The sequence below is a fragment of the Dromiciops gliroides genome, chromosome X (assembly GCF_019393635.1).
Source record: "Dromiciops gliroides isolate mDroGli1 chromosome X, mDroGli1.pri, whole genome shotgun sequence".
Classification (NCBI taxonomy): Eukaryota; Metazoa; Chordata; class Mammalia; order Microbiotheria; family Microbiotheriidae; genus Dromiciops; species Dromiciops gliroides.
The window spans coordinates 67,043,576-67,061,934 of record NC_057867.1 but is presented as its reverse complement, the minus strand read 5'-3'; the positions used below and the strand labels follow the sequence as shown (position 1 = coordinate 67,061,934).

Here is an 18,359-nt window from a genome sequence, read left to right as displayed (position 1 = left end):
ATTCATCAATCTATTTTTTCCAGTGAATTTAGTGAAACTGTTGCCTTCAGCACAACAGGAAGTGTCCCTCCTGCACCTCCTCCCCCTCAACTAAATCAGGCAGGAATTACTACTCTGTCACTAGAATGGGGGCCCCCTACTGCAGCAGTTACTGAGGAATCTCAGTTTACTTACACGTTGGAGATGGAGGAAGAAGGATCTGTAAGTGACCCTTCTGTATGACATAGAAGTTTTGCTCTGTGTTTGGAGTAAAGGGGACACGTTGACTGACACATGCAAGATGCACGTGGTTCCCTCTGCTCTTAGACCTCTTCTTCACCTGCCTCAATAAACCACCACAGAGCTCCCTTTCATTCCAGTCTCGACTTTAAATCCATTTTTAATTATCAGTGGAAATTTGTTAGTCACTGATAAGTAAGTACACGTTTTGCTCCTTTCCAGGGTCACGGTTTCAAGGCTAAGTATAATGGAGAAGAACCCTCATGCACTTTAAAAAATCTTCGGAGGAGCACTTCATATAAATTTAGGGTATGTGTCTGTAATTGGATGTTCTTGTGTATTGGGGTCATTAATTTTTAAGCTAAGTACATTTTAAAATGCTTACAAATAATATTAAATGTATAGCCAATTAAATGTTTATTCTGATGATCGGCATTGAAACAAATGAATTTCAGTGCATAAATGTCCTAACTCTTCAGTCACTTTCTCCAACGTTTCCATTCGGAATCAGTTTGCCCATTTCCTTCCACTCACCTCTCCTCGTGTTATCTCTTCAGGTTCTTCTTCTTTTGCTTTGCGTTATTTCATAAAGCTCTGTCCACGTTTCTTTGTTTTCCTCAAACTTTAAGGGAATATTATTTGTATGATCGTATCCCCTTACATTAGTGTAACACAGGTTATTTAACCATTCCTGTATTTAACCATTCAGACAGCTTCCCATTTTGGGCATCACAGATCCTGCTGCTATAAAAAGCTTAGAGTTCTTTTTGATTCTTGGAGCTGTTGGGCCTAAGGGTGGTATTATCTTTGGAATTTTTAGTCTGTCCAGCCAGATTTTGCTTTTCCAAAAGAAATCCTTCTAATCCGCAATTTTGCCAGCAGTGGCTTAAATGCATTGAGTTTTATTGTTTTTAATTATTCTTGTCAATTTGATGGATGTGAGGTGGTACCTCAGAGTTGTTTTAATTTGCATCTCTTTTTTAGTGAGGTTGAGCATTTTCAAATGATTAATAACACTTAGTGTTTCATATTTTAAGTATGTTGTTTTCATTATTTTCCATAGTGATGAAAATACACTTTTCTAATTACGTCCAGTTTCCAAAGTAACCTGCTTTGTAAATTTTGCAGAATCTATTCAGGTATTTGAGGCATATAATGAATGTTTCCAGTGATCAACCAATGTATTTATTCTTTCTACTCAAACAGCTCTTTGCCCACAACAGTGAAGGAAAAAGTAACCCAAGTGAAGAAGTAGAATATACCACATACCCTGATAAGCCAGGCCCCCCAAGTAAACCATACACAAAGGGGAAGATCCGTGCATACAATGTGAAAGTCGCATGGGGTAATATTTCTGTATTTAAAAATCTACCCTCATTTCCCTAAACAGTAACCTTAATGTATTGAGAAATGCTTGGCCTAATTGTTTGTCTTAGACTTTACTCTCTTAACCAACCATTCTTACACAAATGGTTCCTACACAGTGTCTTTTAGTCATTAATTAATTATTGTCATTCTTTCTTATCTCGAGAAAACAGAAGCGGCAATTTTTTGTCTAATTCAGATCATGAAATTGTTGGGGTTTATGGTGGACCAGGGAATATGGTGCTCATAGAAAGGGCACGCTTAAGAGGGGGAGAGTTAGAGATCAGTGATTTCTCAGGCTTATAAGCAATTTTTTACATTATAGAGATAGTTTTCCTTCTATATCTGGGGCCAAATCAGCCCAGCATTTTCAGTGTGTATCCATGTTCTCATATAACTTTTTCTAGAGAACATAAAGCTGTTACTTAAATCTATTTTGTTAGAAATGTTCTGGATGAGAGGCAGTGGGGGTGTAAGGGCTAGAGGGCTGACCTCGTAGACATGGAAATCTGGGTGCGAGTTATGTCTCTGGACCCAGGGGCAAGCCACTAAAAGCCTCTGTGCCTCTAGATGACCTGATAGAATCCTGGATTTAGTACTAAAAGGAATCCACAAGGTCATCTAGTCCAACCCCTCCCTCATTTCGCAGGTGAGGAAACTGAAGCTAAGAGAAGTGAAGTCAGCGAGGGCCAAGCTAGGATTTGAACCCAGTTGCTCTGCCTCCTACTGTAGCTCTCTGTCCTCTCCACCAGTCTCTCTCAGTGGAGGGAAGGCCCAGTACAATATTTGATCATCACTATTCATTTCTAAATAGTTAGGGCACTAAACAAAGTTCCACACTGGCGTTAACTAATATAGTATAACGATAAAGACTTTTGTTTATTTAAGAATAACTTTTCTATGAAAAATGTCATTTCAGATCCACCCAAAGATAATGGGGGAGCAGAAATTTCTAAGTATGTTTTAGAAATTTCTGAAGCTTCAAATGGTAAGGATTCTTTACGGTCTCTTTTTGATTGTAAGGTCAGTTCTGCTCTGGAGTTATTTTATTACATATCATTAGAATACATGTGTTTTCTTCATTTTCTAAGTGGTTGGTTGTTAATAACACATACATCATAGACTCTCACAAAATGTCCTTAAGTTGTTTGTAAATGGACTGGCTGTTTTGTCTTTCCCCTAGGAAGTACATGGAATGTAATATATGATGGCACTTTGAGAGAACACATGTGTGACCATCTCAGACCTGGTACTTCATATAAGTTAAGAGTATATTGCTTTGGGATTGCAGGGCAAAGCCAGGTGAGGAGAAAATGGACAATATTTTAACATTTTATTACTAAAGTAAGCTATGTAATCATACAAATTCATCCTACAAGAAACCAAACTTGCACCTCAGTGTAGATATAATGTGTTGTGTCCTTCCCTCAGGCCTCAGACATCCTGTCCATTCATACATCTGCTGTACCTCCTGGGCCTTGCCGGTCTCCATACTTGGCTAATAGGGCTAAGCCCAGAGAAATCAGCCTGCATTGGGGTAAGATACCATTTTGTGATCCAGTATTTTACATTTAACTGGGAAAGTAATTACGTGGGGGGAAAAGAGAAGAAAATTATCTTAGAGCTATAAAGAAAAACATGAATTACTTACTGCATTAGGGAACAACTTTGGGTATAGTTAGTCTGAGTCTAGTTAGTTTAAAATAAAAATGCAAACCACAGTGTAGTGCCCTTTATAATTTGGCATTGAGGAAAAGAACAGTTTTTCTACAGTGTTTGTTCCTGTGATTCATATTTCTGGCTGGTAATGAAGGAAGGAATCTTTTAATGACTTCCTTGGATTTCTTTCCTTTGAGAGTTGTACCTTTTTCCTTTAAAAAAAATTGTACATAAACCAAATCATATTCTTCGAACTGAGTCCCACCATAATTTCAGAGATGCCTTGGCCATTTTTCTGTCCTACCCCTCTCCATCTGAGAAGTGTAATCTCCAAGTAAACACTTAAATTCACTAAGATCAAACTTAAAGGAACCCTTTTGCGATTCCTTTTAGAAAGGACTTCTTTAGTCATGTGAATCATGGCTTCCTGATTTACCCATTTTATAAATCCTGATACCTGTCTATTGGGTTTGTCCAAAATAAAAGCATATGTATTTAAGCACTGAATAAACAGATTATTCCAGGCCCCTCAGCAGGAATGAATATGACCTTAGCAAATTTTTCTGTTGGTAAGAATTGTAAATGAGGCAGTGGAATGCAGCAGGAACCCCAGCCTGGAATTAGGAGACAAGCTTCTCTAGGCCCATCTGGGCCATTAAGTGATTATTTCGATTTAGGCCAGAGTTTCTTCATTTTCTTAAATGAAAGGCCTGTCCTATAGATGTTTTTTAAAAGCCCTCCAGTCTTCAGTGATTCTTCTTTTAGGAGAAATGCCTAGAGATGGTATAAGAATGTGTGGCTTTTTTTTTTTTTACTGATCTCATCAGTTGTAGGAAGCTCCCTTCTCATTGAAAATCTAACTCTGGCAATGGGTACATACCTTTTCTTGCAATTTGAGAGTTCCCTGGGACAGTGTCAGGTGTGGGCATCCGAGCCACATGTGAATCTAGGCCTTCCCACAGAAATGCCTTGCTCTAAAGCTAACCTGAATAGAATTTGAAATTTCGCATTACTTTAGTCAACATTTTAACAAGCTATAACCACTTTTAAAATGCTTCATAATTATTTCTCAGAGAACCCTAAAAACTATTTTTTAAAAAAATTAAGTGTTAAAAGTGTTTTTAAAATGCTGACTCTGTCATTTCCTAGCTCCTCCCGTTGTGAATGGGGGAGCTGAAATAATTGACTATGTAGTAGACATGGCCGAGTCTGATCAAGCTGAATGCAGAAGAGTCTACCAAGGCCCCGGGTTGAGGTGCACAGTGAGCAATCTGCTTCCTGGGAGAACCTACAGCTTCTGGATCAAAGCAGCCAACAAGACAGGGGTAATTGCTCTGTCGAATTCAAACCCATTTGTATTTCTCTTTGAGTCAGCATGAACTTTCAGTATTTCTCTTCTGCTGTCCCTCCTTTCTGTAGTTTGGACCTTATTCAGCCAAGTCTCAGATCTCCACAGCCCCAGGACCTCCTGATCAGTGTGGTGTACCTCTGTTAACCTGTAAGACCGCTACCAGTGTGGCTGTCAGCTGGGAGGTATGTGATCACGCTTTGTTCTCTTGCTGTTGCTCATGTCAAACAGTGGTCCTGTTAGTAGTTCTCCTTGAGGCCTGGGGCTTTCCCGAAGGCAGCACATCAAGGGTGGGAATGCAGCATCCAGACTCTTCTTCCTAGAACACCCCCAGGACAAGGCAGTCATGGAAACAAGGGTGTTAAGGCATCGGCACTTGGCCTGCCTTCCACTTCGTGTTTGAGGTGGGTAATAAATGTGGAGAACAAACTCAGTCGTATCAGTAAATAAGTCATTGAAATTTTCACATAATACAGCTAAGATGATAAAATCAGATCACTTTGCAGAATTTCATAGGACAAAGATTTAGTATGGTACCCAAAAGCCCATGTAATTCTAATTTGGACATAAGATGAATATGAGATGTGATTATAAAGTAAGGAGACTGTTGTGTGTTTTTGTCTTTGTGTTTGGTTGGGGGGAGGGGTGTTTGTTTTGGTGAGATTTGTTTTGTTGTTTCTAACAAACATACCAGAATGCATCCTGGATACCTAATCTAACATTACTTTAAACATTCTTGAAATTCCTCTTTTGGAGTCGCCTTCGAAGCCATTGAGTTTTGTAGGAAGAATGTGGCTGGCTAGCAACATCCAGGGGAAGATTGTGGAAGTAATCAGATTAGGGAGCTGTTGTTTGGGGTTGGGGGGGGTGGTTAAATTAAATTAGATGTGATTCTTTCTCTACAGACTTTAGCAGAGGGCTCACAGCAAAGAAAGGGTACCTTAATTTAATAGTAAATGGCAAGTATTATTGTATGATTATTGGTCAGCTTGAAAAGCTTGTGCTTGGAGAAAGCTGTCAGCCACATAGGTAGAATGAGGGAAAACCACTGGAAAATTCATATGTCCCTCTTGTGTCCATGCCACGTCAGGAGAGCTAGAGAAAGGCATTTTAGGTGGATCCCTTATGGAGGATCTGGACAAGAACCCCAACGGATGGGGAGGCATTAATGGGTTATGCTCCCTTACATCAGTGGACGGAATGCCAAGTCCCAGATCCATTAAAGGACTCATTTGAAAGCTGTTTGCATCCCCAGTGCTTTGCCCTCAATAAATACCTTTTTATTCCTTCATTATGATAAAGAATAGACCTTGGACAGATGTTCTGGACGAACAACCCCTTCATTTAAAAAAACAACAAACCAGGTCACTTGTAAAATGGCAGGGTTTAGAGCTGGAAGGGACCAGGAGCACTCTCTCATCCAGGCCCTGCCTTTCTCATATGCTGAGTTGTCATTGTTTTTCTTCCTCTACCGAACAGAAAATAAAGTAGCCATTAATCTATGCCCCACAGCAGCCAGAACACACTGCTTTGTACATATTAGGTACCTAATAAATGTTTGTTGAATGAACATATCAACAAAGTGATTTTGTTGATGAACCAAAAAGTTAACATTAGTAAATATCAATTTATATTGGTTATCCCCAAAGTCTTAGTGCTGTTTTAAGCTTTAATAACTTTCAGAGTTTAAATACTACATTTTTAAAGAACATTTGAAAATTTAGTCATTTAAATTCTTTCACACTTGGTTTTTGGGAATTCTGAATAATTAATTTTTCATTTTAATTTGTAACCAGACAGAACATGCTGTCATTGTACACTGTGTGTGTGCTATTTTCTGATTGACACTTTAATAAACCTGGGATTAGTCGAGGGTGTCCTCTTCTTTGGCTGCCTGGAGCACCTGATGGACTGACATTAGGCTTTTTCTCATGGAGTCATGTCAAAATTCTCACACATGCATCAAAACCTTGTTCTTCAGGTGACCTTAAGGCTAGTATTACAAACAGAATCCTTTTCGGTCACTGAGAGGCAATGGGCAAAAGTGTTTGAAAACTGACTAGAGAAATCTGTAACCCAAGATGGTGGTTTGGGTGAGTTTTAGTAAGAAACATAGCAAAATTTTCAAAATGTCAATAACCTTTCCAATGTTTTTGTCAGTTTGTAGCATTTATACTTATGTAGTCATCAAAGCTGAAAACTGTACCAAGACGTTGGGGCACCCCCCAGATAGGGAGTGTGCCAGTCTTGGAGTCAAGAAGGGCTGGGTTCAAGTTCTTTCTCTGACTCCTACAGACCAGGGACAAGTCCCTTTAACCTCTTAGTGCCCCCAGGCAATTCCTGAAGAATAAATTACAGATGAGTTTCTGAGTTGGATGCAGAGGAAACTGATACCCAGGATACCCTACAACTCACTCATCTGGACCAAAAGAAAAATCGATTTAGAAATCAATTTAGCTGCAGGTAGGTTGGCCCTTAAACCAGGGAAGGGAAATACTCTAGGAATTCATTTGGAATTGTTCAAAGGCTCCATTGCAAATGTGATTTTCCTAAATAAGAATACATTGGGTTTATAGAGCGCTTCTCTTGGAGATGAGGAAATATAACAATCTATAATGCAGCACTCACAAACATCCCAAATGTATGGGGATAGTTATTCTTTATCCATTTTAGGAAGAGGAAGGAAATAATCTGATACCTGTTTTGTAGACCAAAGAAGTATGACCACAGATTTACCTAGGAGGCAGAGAGGGGAGCGAATGCCTCTTTGTTTAGTGTCCTGGGATCTGTCTTTGCTGAGCCTTTGGGGTTTAACATTTTGATATTAATAACTTGGATGGCATGCTTATAAAAATTGCTCAGCAGGCTAGTTAAGACATTGGCTGATGGTATGCAAAAAGATCTTGGCAGCTTAGAACAATAAGTCCCATCTGTTAAGATGACATTTTATAAAGATAAGTTTAATAGAGTCTTATCATTGAGTTGAAAAATTCAGCCTCAAAAGTAGCAGGTGGAAAGGAAAAAAGAGAGGCATAGTCAGACAAAAAGATCTAAGAACTTGAGTGTTCTGCAAGCTCTAAGGATGAGGAGGTGATGGGCCCACTTCCACGAACCACGTTTTGGAAAGGGCTCCACGGTAGGAAAAGGTTCTGGCCCTGCCACATGAGGATTGTTTGAAGGAACTTGGGGAAAAAAAAAACAACTTAGAAGAGGAGACATGATAGCTGTCTTCAGGTATTGGAAGGGATGTCACCTGGAAGAGAGATTAGACAGTTTAGTCCCCGGGACCAAGGAGAAACAAAGACCAAGAGGTAGGAAATGCAAAAAGGTAAATTGAGGTTAAGGTAAAAGAAAAGCTTTCAGTGGATAGAGCACTGGCCTTGGAGTCAGGAGTACCTGAGTTCAAATCCAGCCTCAGACACTTAACACTTACTAGCTGTGTGACCCTGGGCAAGTCACTTAACCCCAATTGCCTCACTAAAAAAAAAGAAAAAGAAAAGCTTTCTAGTGGTTTGAGCTATCTTAGAATGGAATGGGCTTCCCTGAGATGTAGGGGAGCAAAGACCCCGCTTCGGGCTGCAACAAAATCTGGAGAATCTTTTGTTGAGGATTTTATAGAAGACATCCTTGTTCAGGTAAAGTTTAGATTAGATGTTCTCCAGTGCCCCTTTCCCACTCTTAATATGCCTGGTTTCTTGGGGTATAACTGACAGTAGGGTTGAATCTTGCTGAAATAATTACTATAAAATGCTTCTCTATAAAATACTTCACAGATCTTGAATTTTGTTAGTGAGCACCCCATTAGGAATTTAGTAGATGATTCTGAAAAGATGTTGTGGGTGCGAAATACACTCTTCTGCAGCTAACTCAATTATGAATCTCTCCAAACTTAGGTAGGCTGGCTAGTTCTCAGGTGACCTTCCTGCAGTCTATCACCAGGCACCTATCTGAGGCCTTTCTAGCTTGGTTGAACTTGCTATAGCCTCTGAAAATAAGAATAACTGACATTTATTCAGCCCTTTAAAGAGACCCCAGGGTTACCTTTAAGTATAATATTAATGGAGGCTTTACTGAATAGCAGGAGAAAAAAATAAATCCCTTTTGCTTGCAAGCTAAACAATCCAATTTAACAAGCATTTATTAGTTGCCAGGCACCATGCTAGGAGATACAAAGACAAAATGAAACATTCCCTCTGCTACAGGAGCCTGTGTTCTATCAGGGAGAAACAGCATGTACACATACAGATAGAAAATATAGACAAAGCCATTTGCAGCAAGAGGATGTATGGGTCTAAAATGGAGATTCCTGATGGCACAATGTAAGGGCAAGGATGAAATAACAGAGAGATGCTGGAAGAATGTGGCCTGAAATGAATGGGTGGGAGGGAGTAGCTTCAGCCTAGGCAGCCTACACCTACACCAGAATCCTCGTGATCCCATGAGCCACAGGAAGGAACCAGGTGCTAGGCACCTTACTAAGCACGTTGGACAAATCTCTCATTTGATTCTGCCAACAGACTTTAAAGGCAGATGCTATCACTATCCCCATTTGATGGTCAAGGAAACGAGGCCAGTAGAGGTTAAGTCCAGGGTCCCACAGCTTGTAAATTTCTGAGGCCAGATTTAAACTGGGATCTTTTTGACTCCAGGTCCAGCACTGTATCCACTGCAGCGCCACCTAGCTGCCTCTAGGGCATAGGGCAATAGATTGGCACACCTTTCACAGTAGCAAACAAAGGTAACACTGATTTGATTATGTCTGGGAGCAAAAAAAAAAAAAACTGTTTGGGGCTTGGGGGATGGACTCTGCCACCTGAAGCAAGCTTGGCCTTTGCTTCTTGGCCTCTTCCTGACTGTCAAGGTGGGGATTTGGTGTAATCCCGGGGCCAGCCTAATTATAGACAGGTGGTAATGTGGTAAATAGAACTCTGGACCAGAAGTCGCCACCTGGGTCTACAGACAGGGTGGGCCTGTAAAGGTCCACCTTGACAGCTAAGTGGCTATGAAATCATTTAATCCTGCTAGCTTTTCAGCATTCTTATCTATAAAATGAGGAAGTTAGATAAGATAATTGCTCAGGACTAATGATAAAATGACTCTGTGAATCAATTTTCAATTATATTTATAGGACATGAATTGACATTTATATATGCTTTTAAAGTTTACAAAGGGTTACAAATTATCTCATTAACCTGGACTTCCTTGAGTAGGATTCCTTTTTAAATTTAAAGCTTTCTGTCTCCCAGGAGTTGATTAGCCCATTACTCTAAGAGGATAATTTGTTCCAAATGACTGATCTCCAATTGGGGTCAGAGAATCAATGGGGATAGTGGCCTCAAGCTCAGTTATGATAGTTTAAGTTAGTCAGTGGAGTAATCATGGAACTTGGAAATCATTTTTCTTCCTCCTTCTCTTGGCTCTCCATATCTAGCCTATTAACTAACATATGTTCCCAGTTCTCCCTGTATAGTATTTCTTTTTTTGTTTTGTTTTGTTTTTTGTTTTTGTTTTTTTTGTGGGGCAATGGGGGTTAAGTGACTTGCCCAGGGTCACACAGCTAGTAAGTGTTAAGTGTTTGAGGCCGGATTTGAACTCAGGTACTCCTGACTCCAGGGCCAGTGCTCTATCCACTGCACCACTTAGCTGCCCCCTCCCCCCCCCCATAGTATTTCTTAAACTTCACCTCTTTCTTCATTCCTACCACTCTTTTAACATGCTACAACCAACTCTTCTTATTACTGCTAGATTGGCTTCCTCCAAGCCCAAAGAAGGGCCTTTCCCTTCCCTATTCCTGGTCACATGCCTAGTTGGTGGCCAAACCATGGCTAGAAGAGATTCCCCCACTTCTAGATCAGTATCTTTTAACTCTGTTGTGATAGTTGTCCTCTGCTTTGTCCTATATGCAACAATAAGCATGAGCTTCATGGTATCACAGAATTTTGAGCTGAGGGGGACCTGAGCAGTCATCTAGACCAACCTCATCATTTTATGATTGGAAGCTCTTGGTTTTTATTCACCTTTATTTCTGAACATGGCCCCTCCCTAGCAAGCATCCCTTGTAAACAAATCATAAAAAAAAAGTTAAAAAACTAAAAGTAGCTTTTTTTAACTTCTTGAACTAAAAATCGCTTTTAAAAAAAAAGTTCAGGCTAAATTAACCAACACATCAAGTAAGTCCAACAGTAATCAGGGGATATATCAGTATATAGGCTCCCAAAGGGGAGGAAGCTGCTTTTTCTCATCACTTCTTTGGGTCTAAGCTTGGTCATTCAGATCACACAGCATTCGATAGCAGCTTCTTGGCCGTGCTCAGTCTTTCATTTCCATTGTCAGGATCATCCTGTACGCTGCTCTCTCATTCTGCTTGCTTCACTCTGCATCTCTTCCTTCGTCTTCCTCTCCATTTCTGAATTTCTCGTGTTTGGCCCTTTTTACTGCGCAGTAATACTTCATTATAATCACGTGTCACAGTTTATTTAGCCCTTGCCCAATCTATGGGACTCCATTTCCAATTCTTTGCTACTACACAAAGTACTATGTGTATATGGGACTTCTTTCTGGCTTTGGCTTCTTTGAGGTGTATGCTTAGCAGAAAGTGTGATCATTTTAGTATATAACCACAGAGCAGCTAGGTGGTACAGTAGATTGAGTACCAGGCCTGGAGACAGGAAGACTGAATTCAAATCTGGCCTTAGACACTTCCTAGCTGTATGACCCTGGGCAGGCTATTTAACCCTGTTTGCCTCAGTTTTCTCATCTGTCAAATAAGCTGGAGAAGGAAATGGCAAAGCACTCCAAGATCTTTGCCAAGAAAACCCCACATTGGGTCACTGACTGTCACAGACATGACTGAAAAACAACAATAACAGCAAAAATCTTATTACCTCCTCTTCCCTCCTTATAGAGACAAGGAAACCGAGGCTGGAAAAAGCAAAATGACTTGCCCAAGGTCACTCAGGTAGTGAGTGGTTGAGCTAAGAGTCAAACCAGGTTTTCTGATTCTAGTTCTAGGACTGTTCTTGCTACTACACTGCTTTCCGCCACTCAGCCATCACTGAGAATCTTAGAGCAACGCATCTAAAATGACCAAAGATTAGTGCAGCACACTGCCCCCTGATTTTACAACTTGGGCAAGAAACCCAGCCCCAGTCTAGAAAGCTTTTCTGCTGCCTCTTTTTTTCTGCTGCCTCTTGAATGAACTAAAAACCTGCTTGCTCGGTCTTCTCCTTGACCTCACTATCCTCAGCTTGGCTAACAGGAGCCTGCCCCATGCTCTCATCATTTCTGCCTCCATCACCAGCCAATGTGTTTTTCCTTGTCTAAAATGCTCTCTCCTCTCCCTCTCTCCTTTCCTTCATAAAATCAAAAGCCCCCAAACTCCTGTCCTCATTTCATGATCTCCCAAACTACAGCTGAGTGCAGAGGCCTCTGTCGGGAGCTACGCTGGCACTTTACAGGACCACTTGGGTTGATCTGCAATTTCTTTTGGTCATGGGTCTCCTGCTAGCAAGTTTCTAGAGGGAAGGGAGCGCCGTTGCATCTCCTAAAGCCACCTGCTGAGGCACTCAAATTTTGTGTTTGGTACATCTTTCAGGTTCCTATGTGCAATGGTGCCGAAATTTGTGATTACAGACTGGAGTGGGGCAAACTAGAAGGATCAATGCACGTAATATACACTGGGCCTTGCTTGAACTATGAAGTAAAAGGTCTTACCCCTGCAACTACCTATTTTTGCAGAGTACAGGTATCTACAACCAAATGCCATTTCCCTCCAAAGTCAGAATCCACTTGATACCATGACCATCCATGAGCCTCCCTCTGCCACAATGATTTCCTAGCAGGATTCCTACTCGGCCCAGAAGGGCTTCGAAGGCATGTGGAAGCAGAAAAGAGGGACATGAGGAAGAATCCCTAATAACCTGGCTTCCCACATGAAGGCATTAGACCCTTAAGTCTCTCCCAGCTCAGGTTCCACAGTGCATGCGCTATTCTCTGGATTCCTCATAGTGTCTTTCGCAAGTAGATGCTCAGGAAATAATTCCAACCCCTCCTTGGCTTTGTCTAAGCTCCCCCCCCCCAGGCTGACCTCCGCCCTCACCATTCCAACTATTTCCTACACAGACTGGGGCCCAATGATGCCTGTCACTTACTGCTTCTGTGTTTTGGCCTGCATCACTCCCTCGCCGGAAACATCCCTTTCCCTGAGCCATCCAGATCTTACCAGCCTATCCTTCAAAGCCCAATTCAGATCCCAGGTCCTCTAGGAACCTTCCCCACCCCAGCCCGAAGTGAGATCTTCCTTTTCTGGACTCCTGTGAAGCACTCATTTGGGAATTTTGACTGCTTCATTTTGTTAATTATCTCTGTTTCAACATATTGCCGCTTCTCTGGGGGACCGTGTCTTATACTTGTTTTATCCCCCAGCTCCTAGTAGGAAATATTGATGAGTCTGAGAAGAGGATGTAGAATTGGTGGGAGTAGTCTTTAAGGGTTAAGACATGGTAAGAGTGTTCCACAGATCCCTCAAGTTCCTATAAGGGTTAACTATGGTTGGGAAGTGAAGGGTGAGCCCTTCGTTCTCCTGCCCCTCTTAGAAGGTCATAGCAGCCCCCAAAAAGGAGTGGGAGCCAGAGAAACCACCAAGAAGGGAATCCCAATCAAGTGGTGAGCCTCAGAAGCAGGAAATAGAGAAGATCACGAAGCCACACAGTCGAATCGAATCTCATAAGCAAAGAAAGCCATTTCAGTTTGGGCATTTCCTCTACTTGTAAGAGATGAATACATTGACGAGTGTAAACATATAGATTTTTCTACTCAATTGGAAGATCAACTCATTACTCCTGCATTCCTGCTTCCACATATCTCAAGAGGTCTGATATGGCCCTGGGATCCTAATTAATCAACATGGATAAGGAGAAGACCCTTTCCTGGCCATTCTTCTATCAAACTTAGAAATAAGCACCCATCATTTCATAATGGGGAGGGTTTTCTAGGAAAGAAGAGTGTAGCTTATCGTGCTTAACTTGGGAATATGACAAGGGCTGCAGAAGAGATGAGAGGTTCCAAAATAAGACTGAAAAGGAAGTTCAGTGATCTAGCTCTATGGTCTGTAAACAGTTGGTCAGCTCTCTTATAACTCCTTAGCACCAGGGATTAAGAGTGTGGGTTCCTGGACAGATCATTTTTAATGGCCTAAGATTTAGGAACAAAACCCAGTCAGTTACTAGTGGGCTTTAAAAGCACCTCCCTTTCAGGCTGTGAATATGGCTGGAATTGGCATGTTTGGGGGAACAGGCATAGTGACAACGCCAGCGTCAGTGCCAGGAGCAATGTCGCTTCCACGACTGCTCGAAGGAAAGATCCCTCTTCCTCTGGCATCAACTTGCCTTGCTCTTCAATGGGATGAACCCAACTGCCACGGCTCAGAGATCACTGGATACAACATCGAATATGGAGAAAGACAGATCGTAACTGTTGACAGAGTCACAAGCTACACCCTTGAAAACCTGCAGCCGGACACTATGTATAGGTAAGTTTCTCATGTTACTTGGGGCCTTTCCATTTAGAGAGAGAGGCCTTGGGCCTGCCTGGTTTTGTTGTATATTTGTATTTCAATAATGTTAAGTACATAAGACACCTGCTGTCACAAACAACTTATTAGTTCCCTCCATTGTAGAACACCATCTGGCTGGGATTCTGTATTCTTTGTTTTCTTCTCCCTATTGAGCATCTATTGAGGGAAAAGGAAGTTCACAGCAGGGAGTGAGGGGGGACAGAGCTAGCAGACTGCAGACTCATTATAACGTGACAGGGGCACTGGGTGATGAAAAGAGGACTGGACTTGGAGTCAAAAGGGGTCCAATAATATTACCTCTGCCACTTCGTATCTCTGTGACTCGGGACCTTCAGTTTCTTCATCTGGAAAGTGAGGAATAATGTACCACCTCATAGGAGTGTTGTGAAGATCCAGTGAGATAATGTGTGTAAAATGCTTGGCAAACAGTCAAGTACCAACTCTGTAGTCACAGGGTCAGCCATTCAGCTCTAGAACGTGGCCTTACAATGTCTGCACTGGATCCCTTAGCTGTGCTGTACACAGAGAACTCAGCCCCAGCTGGCCCTCAGCTGATCCTCATATGCCATGACTGCAAGTCCTCTCATCCAGCTGATACCTATGAGACCTTAGAACAGTCGCTTGATCTCTTCGGGCCTCAAAGAGATGACCTGTAAGGTCCTTTCCAGCTCTAGCTAGATGATACTGTGACTGGAAGAGTTGTCTTCTACCTTCCTCCAATGTGGCACCCAGAACTGAATACAGTATTCTTTTGAAGGTGGCACTAGCTAAGCTAACTTCCACCTTCCCAGTACCTCTTCTGTCTCCCCTGCTTCTGAACACAAGTTCTATTCACAAATCCTAAGTCTCTGTGGGGGCTGACACCAGGTCTTCTTCAGAGATCCTGCTGCCTGGCCCCAACTCCTCCATTTTATACTTGAGTAACTGCTTTTACCCACTCATCACATGGTAATGGTTTTAGAGCTGGAAGGAACCTTACCCCCCCCCACACACACACACACACCTCGTTTTATATCCAGTACACAGAAAGGTGAAGATATTGGCCACCATTACATGGATGGGGGACAGAATTTGAATCAAGTTCCTCTGACCTGGTCCAATGCGCTGTGCTGCCTCTCTCCCTACATACACTTCTTAGCCTCAGCCCCATTTTACTGTCTTCTCAAGAGAATTTTGTATCTCAATTCTAGAGAGTCATTTTCTGCTTTCTATCATTAAATTCGACTCGCATTTGTTTAAATAAATAACATTTAAAAAAAAATTTTTTTTTTTTTTAGTGAGGCAATTGGGGTTAAGTGACTTTCCCAGGATCACACAGCTAGTAAGTGTGTGTTAAGTGTCTGAGGCCGATTTGAACTCAGGTACTCCTGACTCCAGGGCCCGTGTTCTGTCCACTGCGCCACCTAGCTGCCCCCAGACTCGCATTTGTTTATATGAATTCTAACTCATAACAAACAAGGGAATACAAGAAATACTTTCATTTTGCTAATATTTAGTCCACCTGCCATGAACTCAGAAGAAAAGAGAGAGAGCCGGTCTCCTCACCTGTCCTGTTTCTCTTGCTTGCTCAAAGCCCTTGGTAGAATGAGTGATCATAAGACCAGTAACAAGGATACCCTGCCTGTGTCATTCATTGGGCCTGAAAAAGCACAAGTTCAGGCTCCATATTTCAGGAGGAAGTTAATTGGATAGCAAGTTATCACCTAAATGATATTGAATATTATTTTTTGGTGAGGCAATTGGGGTTAAGTGACTTGCCCAGGGTCACACAGCTAGTAAGTGTCAAGTGTCTTAGGTCACATTTGAACTCAGGTCCTCCTGACTCCAGGGCCAGTGCTTTATCCACTTCGCCACCTAGCTGCCCCCACCTAAATGATATAAAAGTGGGTTTTAATTATAATGTATAAGTGATGTTACCACAAAAAAACTTAGTCATGACCAGATTATGCACATGTATCTTGATAGAGATTGGATGATACAAAACATCAGTACATAGGTGTTAATTTTTAGAAGCGTGGGGAAGATCCCCATTTTTACTCTCAAAGGTTGGTGGGGTTTATTTGCCACTCGGTCATCATTGGAAGAATTAAAGGCCAAACCTGAGCTGGATTTTCTCCTCTCTCCACTATGACATACGTGTATAATAGCAGTAAGTATGATTATTTTTCAGAGAAATTTGAAACTACTGAGGACCATTCCTTTTCTGATAAAGAACAACACTCGCCAGTGATGATAAATTTAGTATTTTCCTTCACAAGAATTTACCTTCCAAATTTCAGGAAGGAAAGAGTAGCATATTGCAAATCTTTGGCACTGGTATATTATGTCCGGCAGAATTTGCACATTCACAGAGAAAAAGTAATTATCTTCCTATATAGATGAATTACCATTCTTTTCTCTCTTTCCCTATGCAGAATTAGAATACAAGCTATCAATAGTTTGGGACAGAGTCCTTTTAGCCAATCCATTAAAGCCAAAACAAAGCCACTACCTCCAGACCCTCCTGTTCTCGAATGTGTGTGTTTCAGCTATCAGAGTCTCAAACTGAAATGGGCTGACGGGCCAAACAGAATTTCACTCTCCAACACTGTACAATTCAACTTGCAAATGGAAGATAAGACTGGCCGGTGAGACCTTTATTATCTAATATGTGGGGAAATCTGGTCATGGATCAAAGCTTCACAGCCTGTTTTCTATCCAGCGTGCTCTGCCAAATACATCAGGTGGCGGAGCCCGTGGATGTCCTTTCTTTGCCTCTCTTCTCACCTTTTGTCACGGGTTCTACAAATTCCTCCTACTCCCCCCTTTTTGCCCTTCCCATCTTGACTTCCCCTCTTTCTACTAGCGATGCTGTGAGGATGGGGTCCCACGGGGGACAATGGGAATGCAGTTAAATCAGTCCTCAGTGCTGATTTCCCAAGATACCTGTGCTGGGCGGGGGGGGGGGGGGAGCTTCATCCTAAGTCCACAAGGAGACCTTAGCGTCTGTTTACATGTAAATAGAAGGCAGTGCTTGGCCAGATGCTCTATTTTTGTAAAGAAATTGGATATTAAAGTCATTGGAGGGAGAAGTGAATTAAGGCACAGTACATGGAGGCTGAAGGGGGTGTCTGATGCTCTCTAACTCCCTACAAGCATCAAGCAAGCTAAAGTGGACTCATAGTAGCAGCTGACCCTTGGTGAGACAAACACGAGTGGTGACATATAGCTCCAACATGTGTTGCCTGCCATCTGTCTTCTAGCATCCACAGGGAGGGGGAGAGCTCCCAGGTGAGATACCCGCTGTCTTGTTCTTCCAGTCCCCTGGGCTTGAAAACAGGGCCTCATCCGAGTGCTCTCCTCGCCCCTCATCCCAATTAGTCACCAAGTCCTTTTCATTCTTCACAATCATATGTTTCATCCACTGTTGGAGTTCCATTTGCCGCCTACCATCCTTGTCACTTCTTCCCTCTCCAAGTCATTCCATGTCTCATAATCACTTGAATGTCTTTCATCACGTCAGCCCACTGCCATTCAAAAACCTTTAATGGTTCTTTATTTCCCCTTAGGATAGGATCCAGACTCTTCAGCTTAGTACTGTAAATCCTCCTCAAGCATTATCCCCCCCCACCCCTGCACCCCATACCCCCTCCTAAGGCCACACTGCCATCCTTCTATACCTTAGCTAACAGTTTTGCCTCTGCTCAGTGCTCCCCGCTCATCATTTAAGACCCAGTCCATGTCCCCTGCAATCACTCTAGCCTACAGAGATTTCTCCATTTTCTGAGCTCCTGTTACATTCTCTTACTTATTTGGGCACTCAAGTGTGTGTGCCCATTGCTGCCAACTCACCAGGCTAAAAGCTCCTCGAGGACATTTTATGATGTTTCTGGACATATCCCCCATAGTGCACTGCGCACTTTCACAAGCATTTCTATAGACACACTTGTCAGCCAGATGCTAGGGATGGAAAGACAAAAACCAAATCATCCCTTCCCAGAGCTGATATTCCACTAGGGGCTGAATGGATACAATGTGGAGAAAACTGACTAGACAGCAGTCATGGATTAAGCACCTGCAGTATGCCCAATGCTGGGGATACAAAGTATGGAAAAGTGGGGCAAAAACCATCCCTACTCTTGCGGAGTCCAAAGGGGGAGAAAACATGTAAACAACCGTGGACAAACAAGACAGAGGCTGGATTAATTGGTGGTA

At 42.1% G+C, this 18,359-nt stretch overlaps 1 protein-coding gene and 1 long non-coding RNA gene across 9 annotated transcripts in view; one reads left to right on the top strand and one right to left on the bottom strand.

Moving 5' to 3' along the window:
* Nucleotides 1-18,359, top strand: part of LOC122733715 (fibronectin type-III domain-containing protein 3A-like) — an 85,690-nt gene that overhangs the window by 60,757 nt on the left and 6,574 nt on the right. For 5 of the 8 annotated variants that reach the window (XM_043974348.1, XM_043974344.1, XM_043974349.1 and 2 more), the window contains 11 exons: nucleotides 24-201; nucleotides 442-528; nucleotides 1,426-1,564; nucleotides 2,504-2,572; nucleotides 2,768-2,886; nucleotides 3,016-3,121; nucleotides 4,393-4,568; nucleotides 4,663-4,776; nucleotides 12,186-12,335; nucleotides 13,846-14,120; nucleotides 16,580-16,792. In XM_043974348.1, coding sequence (XP_043830283.1) covers nucleotides 24-201; nucleotides 442-528; nucleotides 1,426-1,564; nucleotides 2,504-2,572; nucleotides 2,768-2,886; nucleotides 3,016-3,121; nucleotides 4,393-4,568; nucleotides 4,663-4,776; nucleotides 12,186-12,335; nucleotides 13,846-14,120; nucleotides 16,580-16,792 — 1,626 coding nt within the window. The remainder of the gene's footprint in view (nucleotides 1-23; nucleotides 202-441; nucleotides 529-1,425; nucleotides 1,565-2,503; nucleotides 2,573-2,767; nucleotides 2,887-3,015; nucleotides 3,122-4,392; nucleotides 4,569-4,662; nucleotides 4,777-12,185; nucleotides 12,336-13,845; nucleotides 14,121-16,579; nucleotides 16,793-18,359) is intronic. The other 3 variants (XM_043974350.1, XM_043974351.1, XM_043974352.1) reach the window with 3 other exon arrangements.
* Nucleotides 4,800-18,359, bottom strand: part of LOC122733716 — a 72,232-nt gene continuing 58,672 nt past the window's right edge. The window contains exon 3 of the long non-coding RNA XR_006353947.1: nucleotides 4,800-7,844. This is a non-coding gene — a long non-coding RNA (uncharacterized LOC122733716). The remainder of the gene's footprint in view (nucleotides 7,845-18,359) is intronic.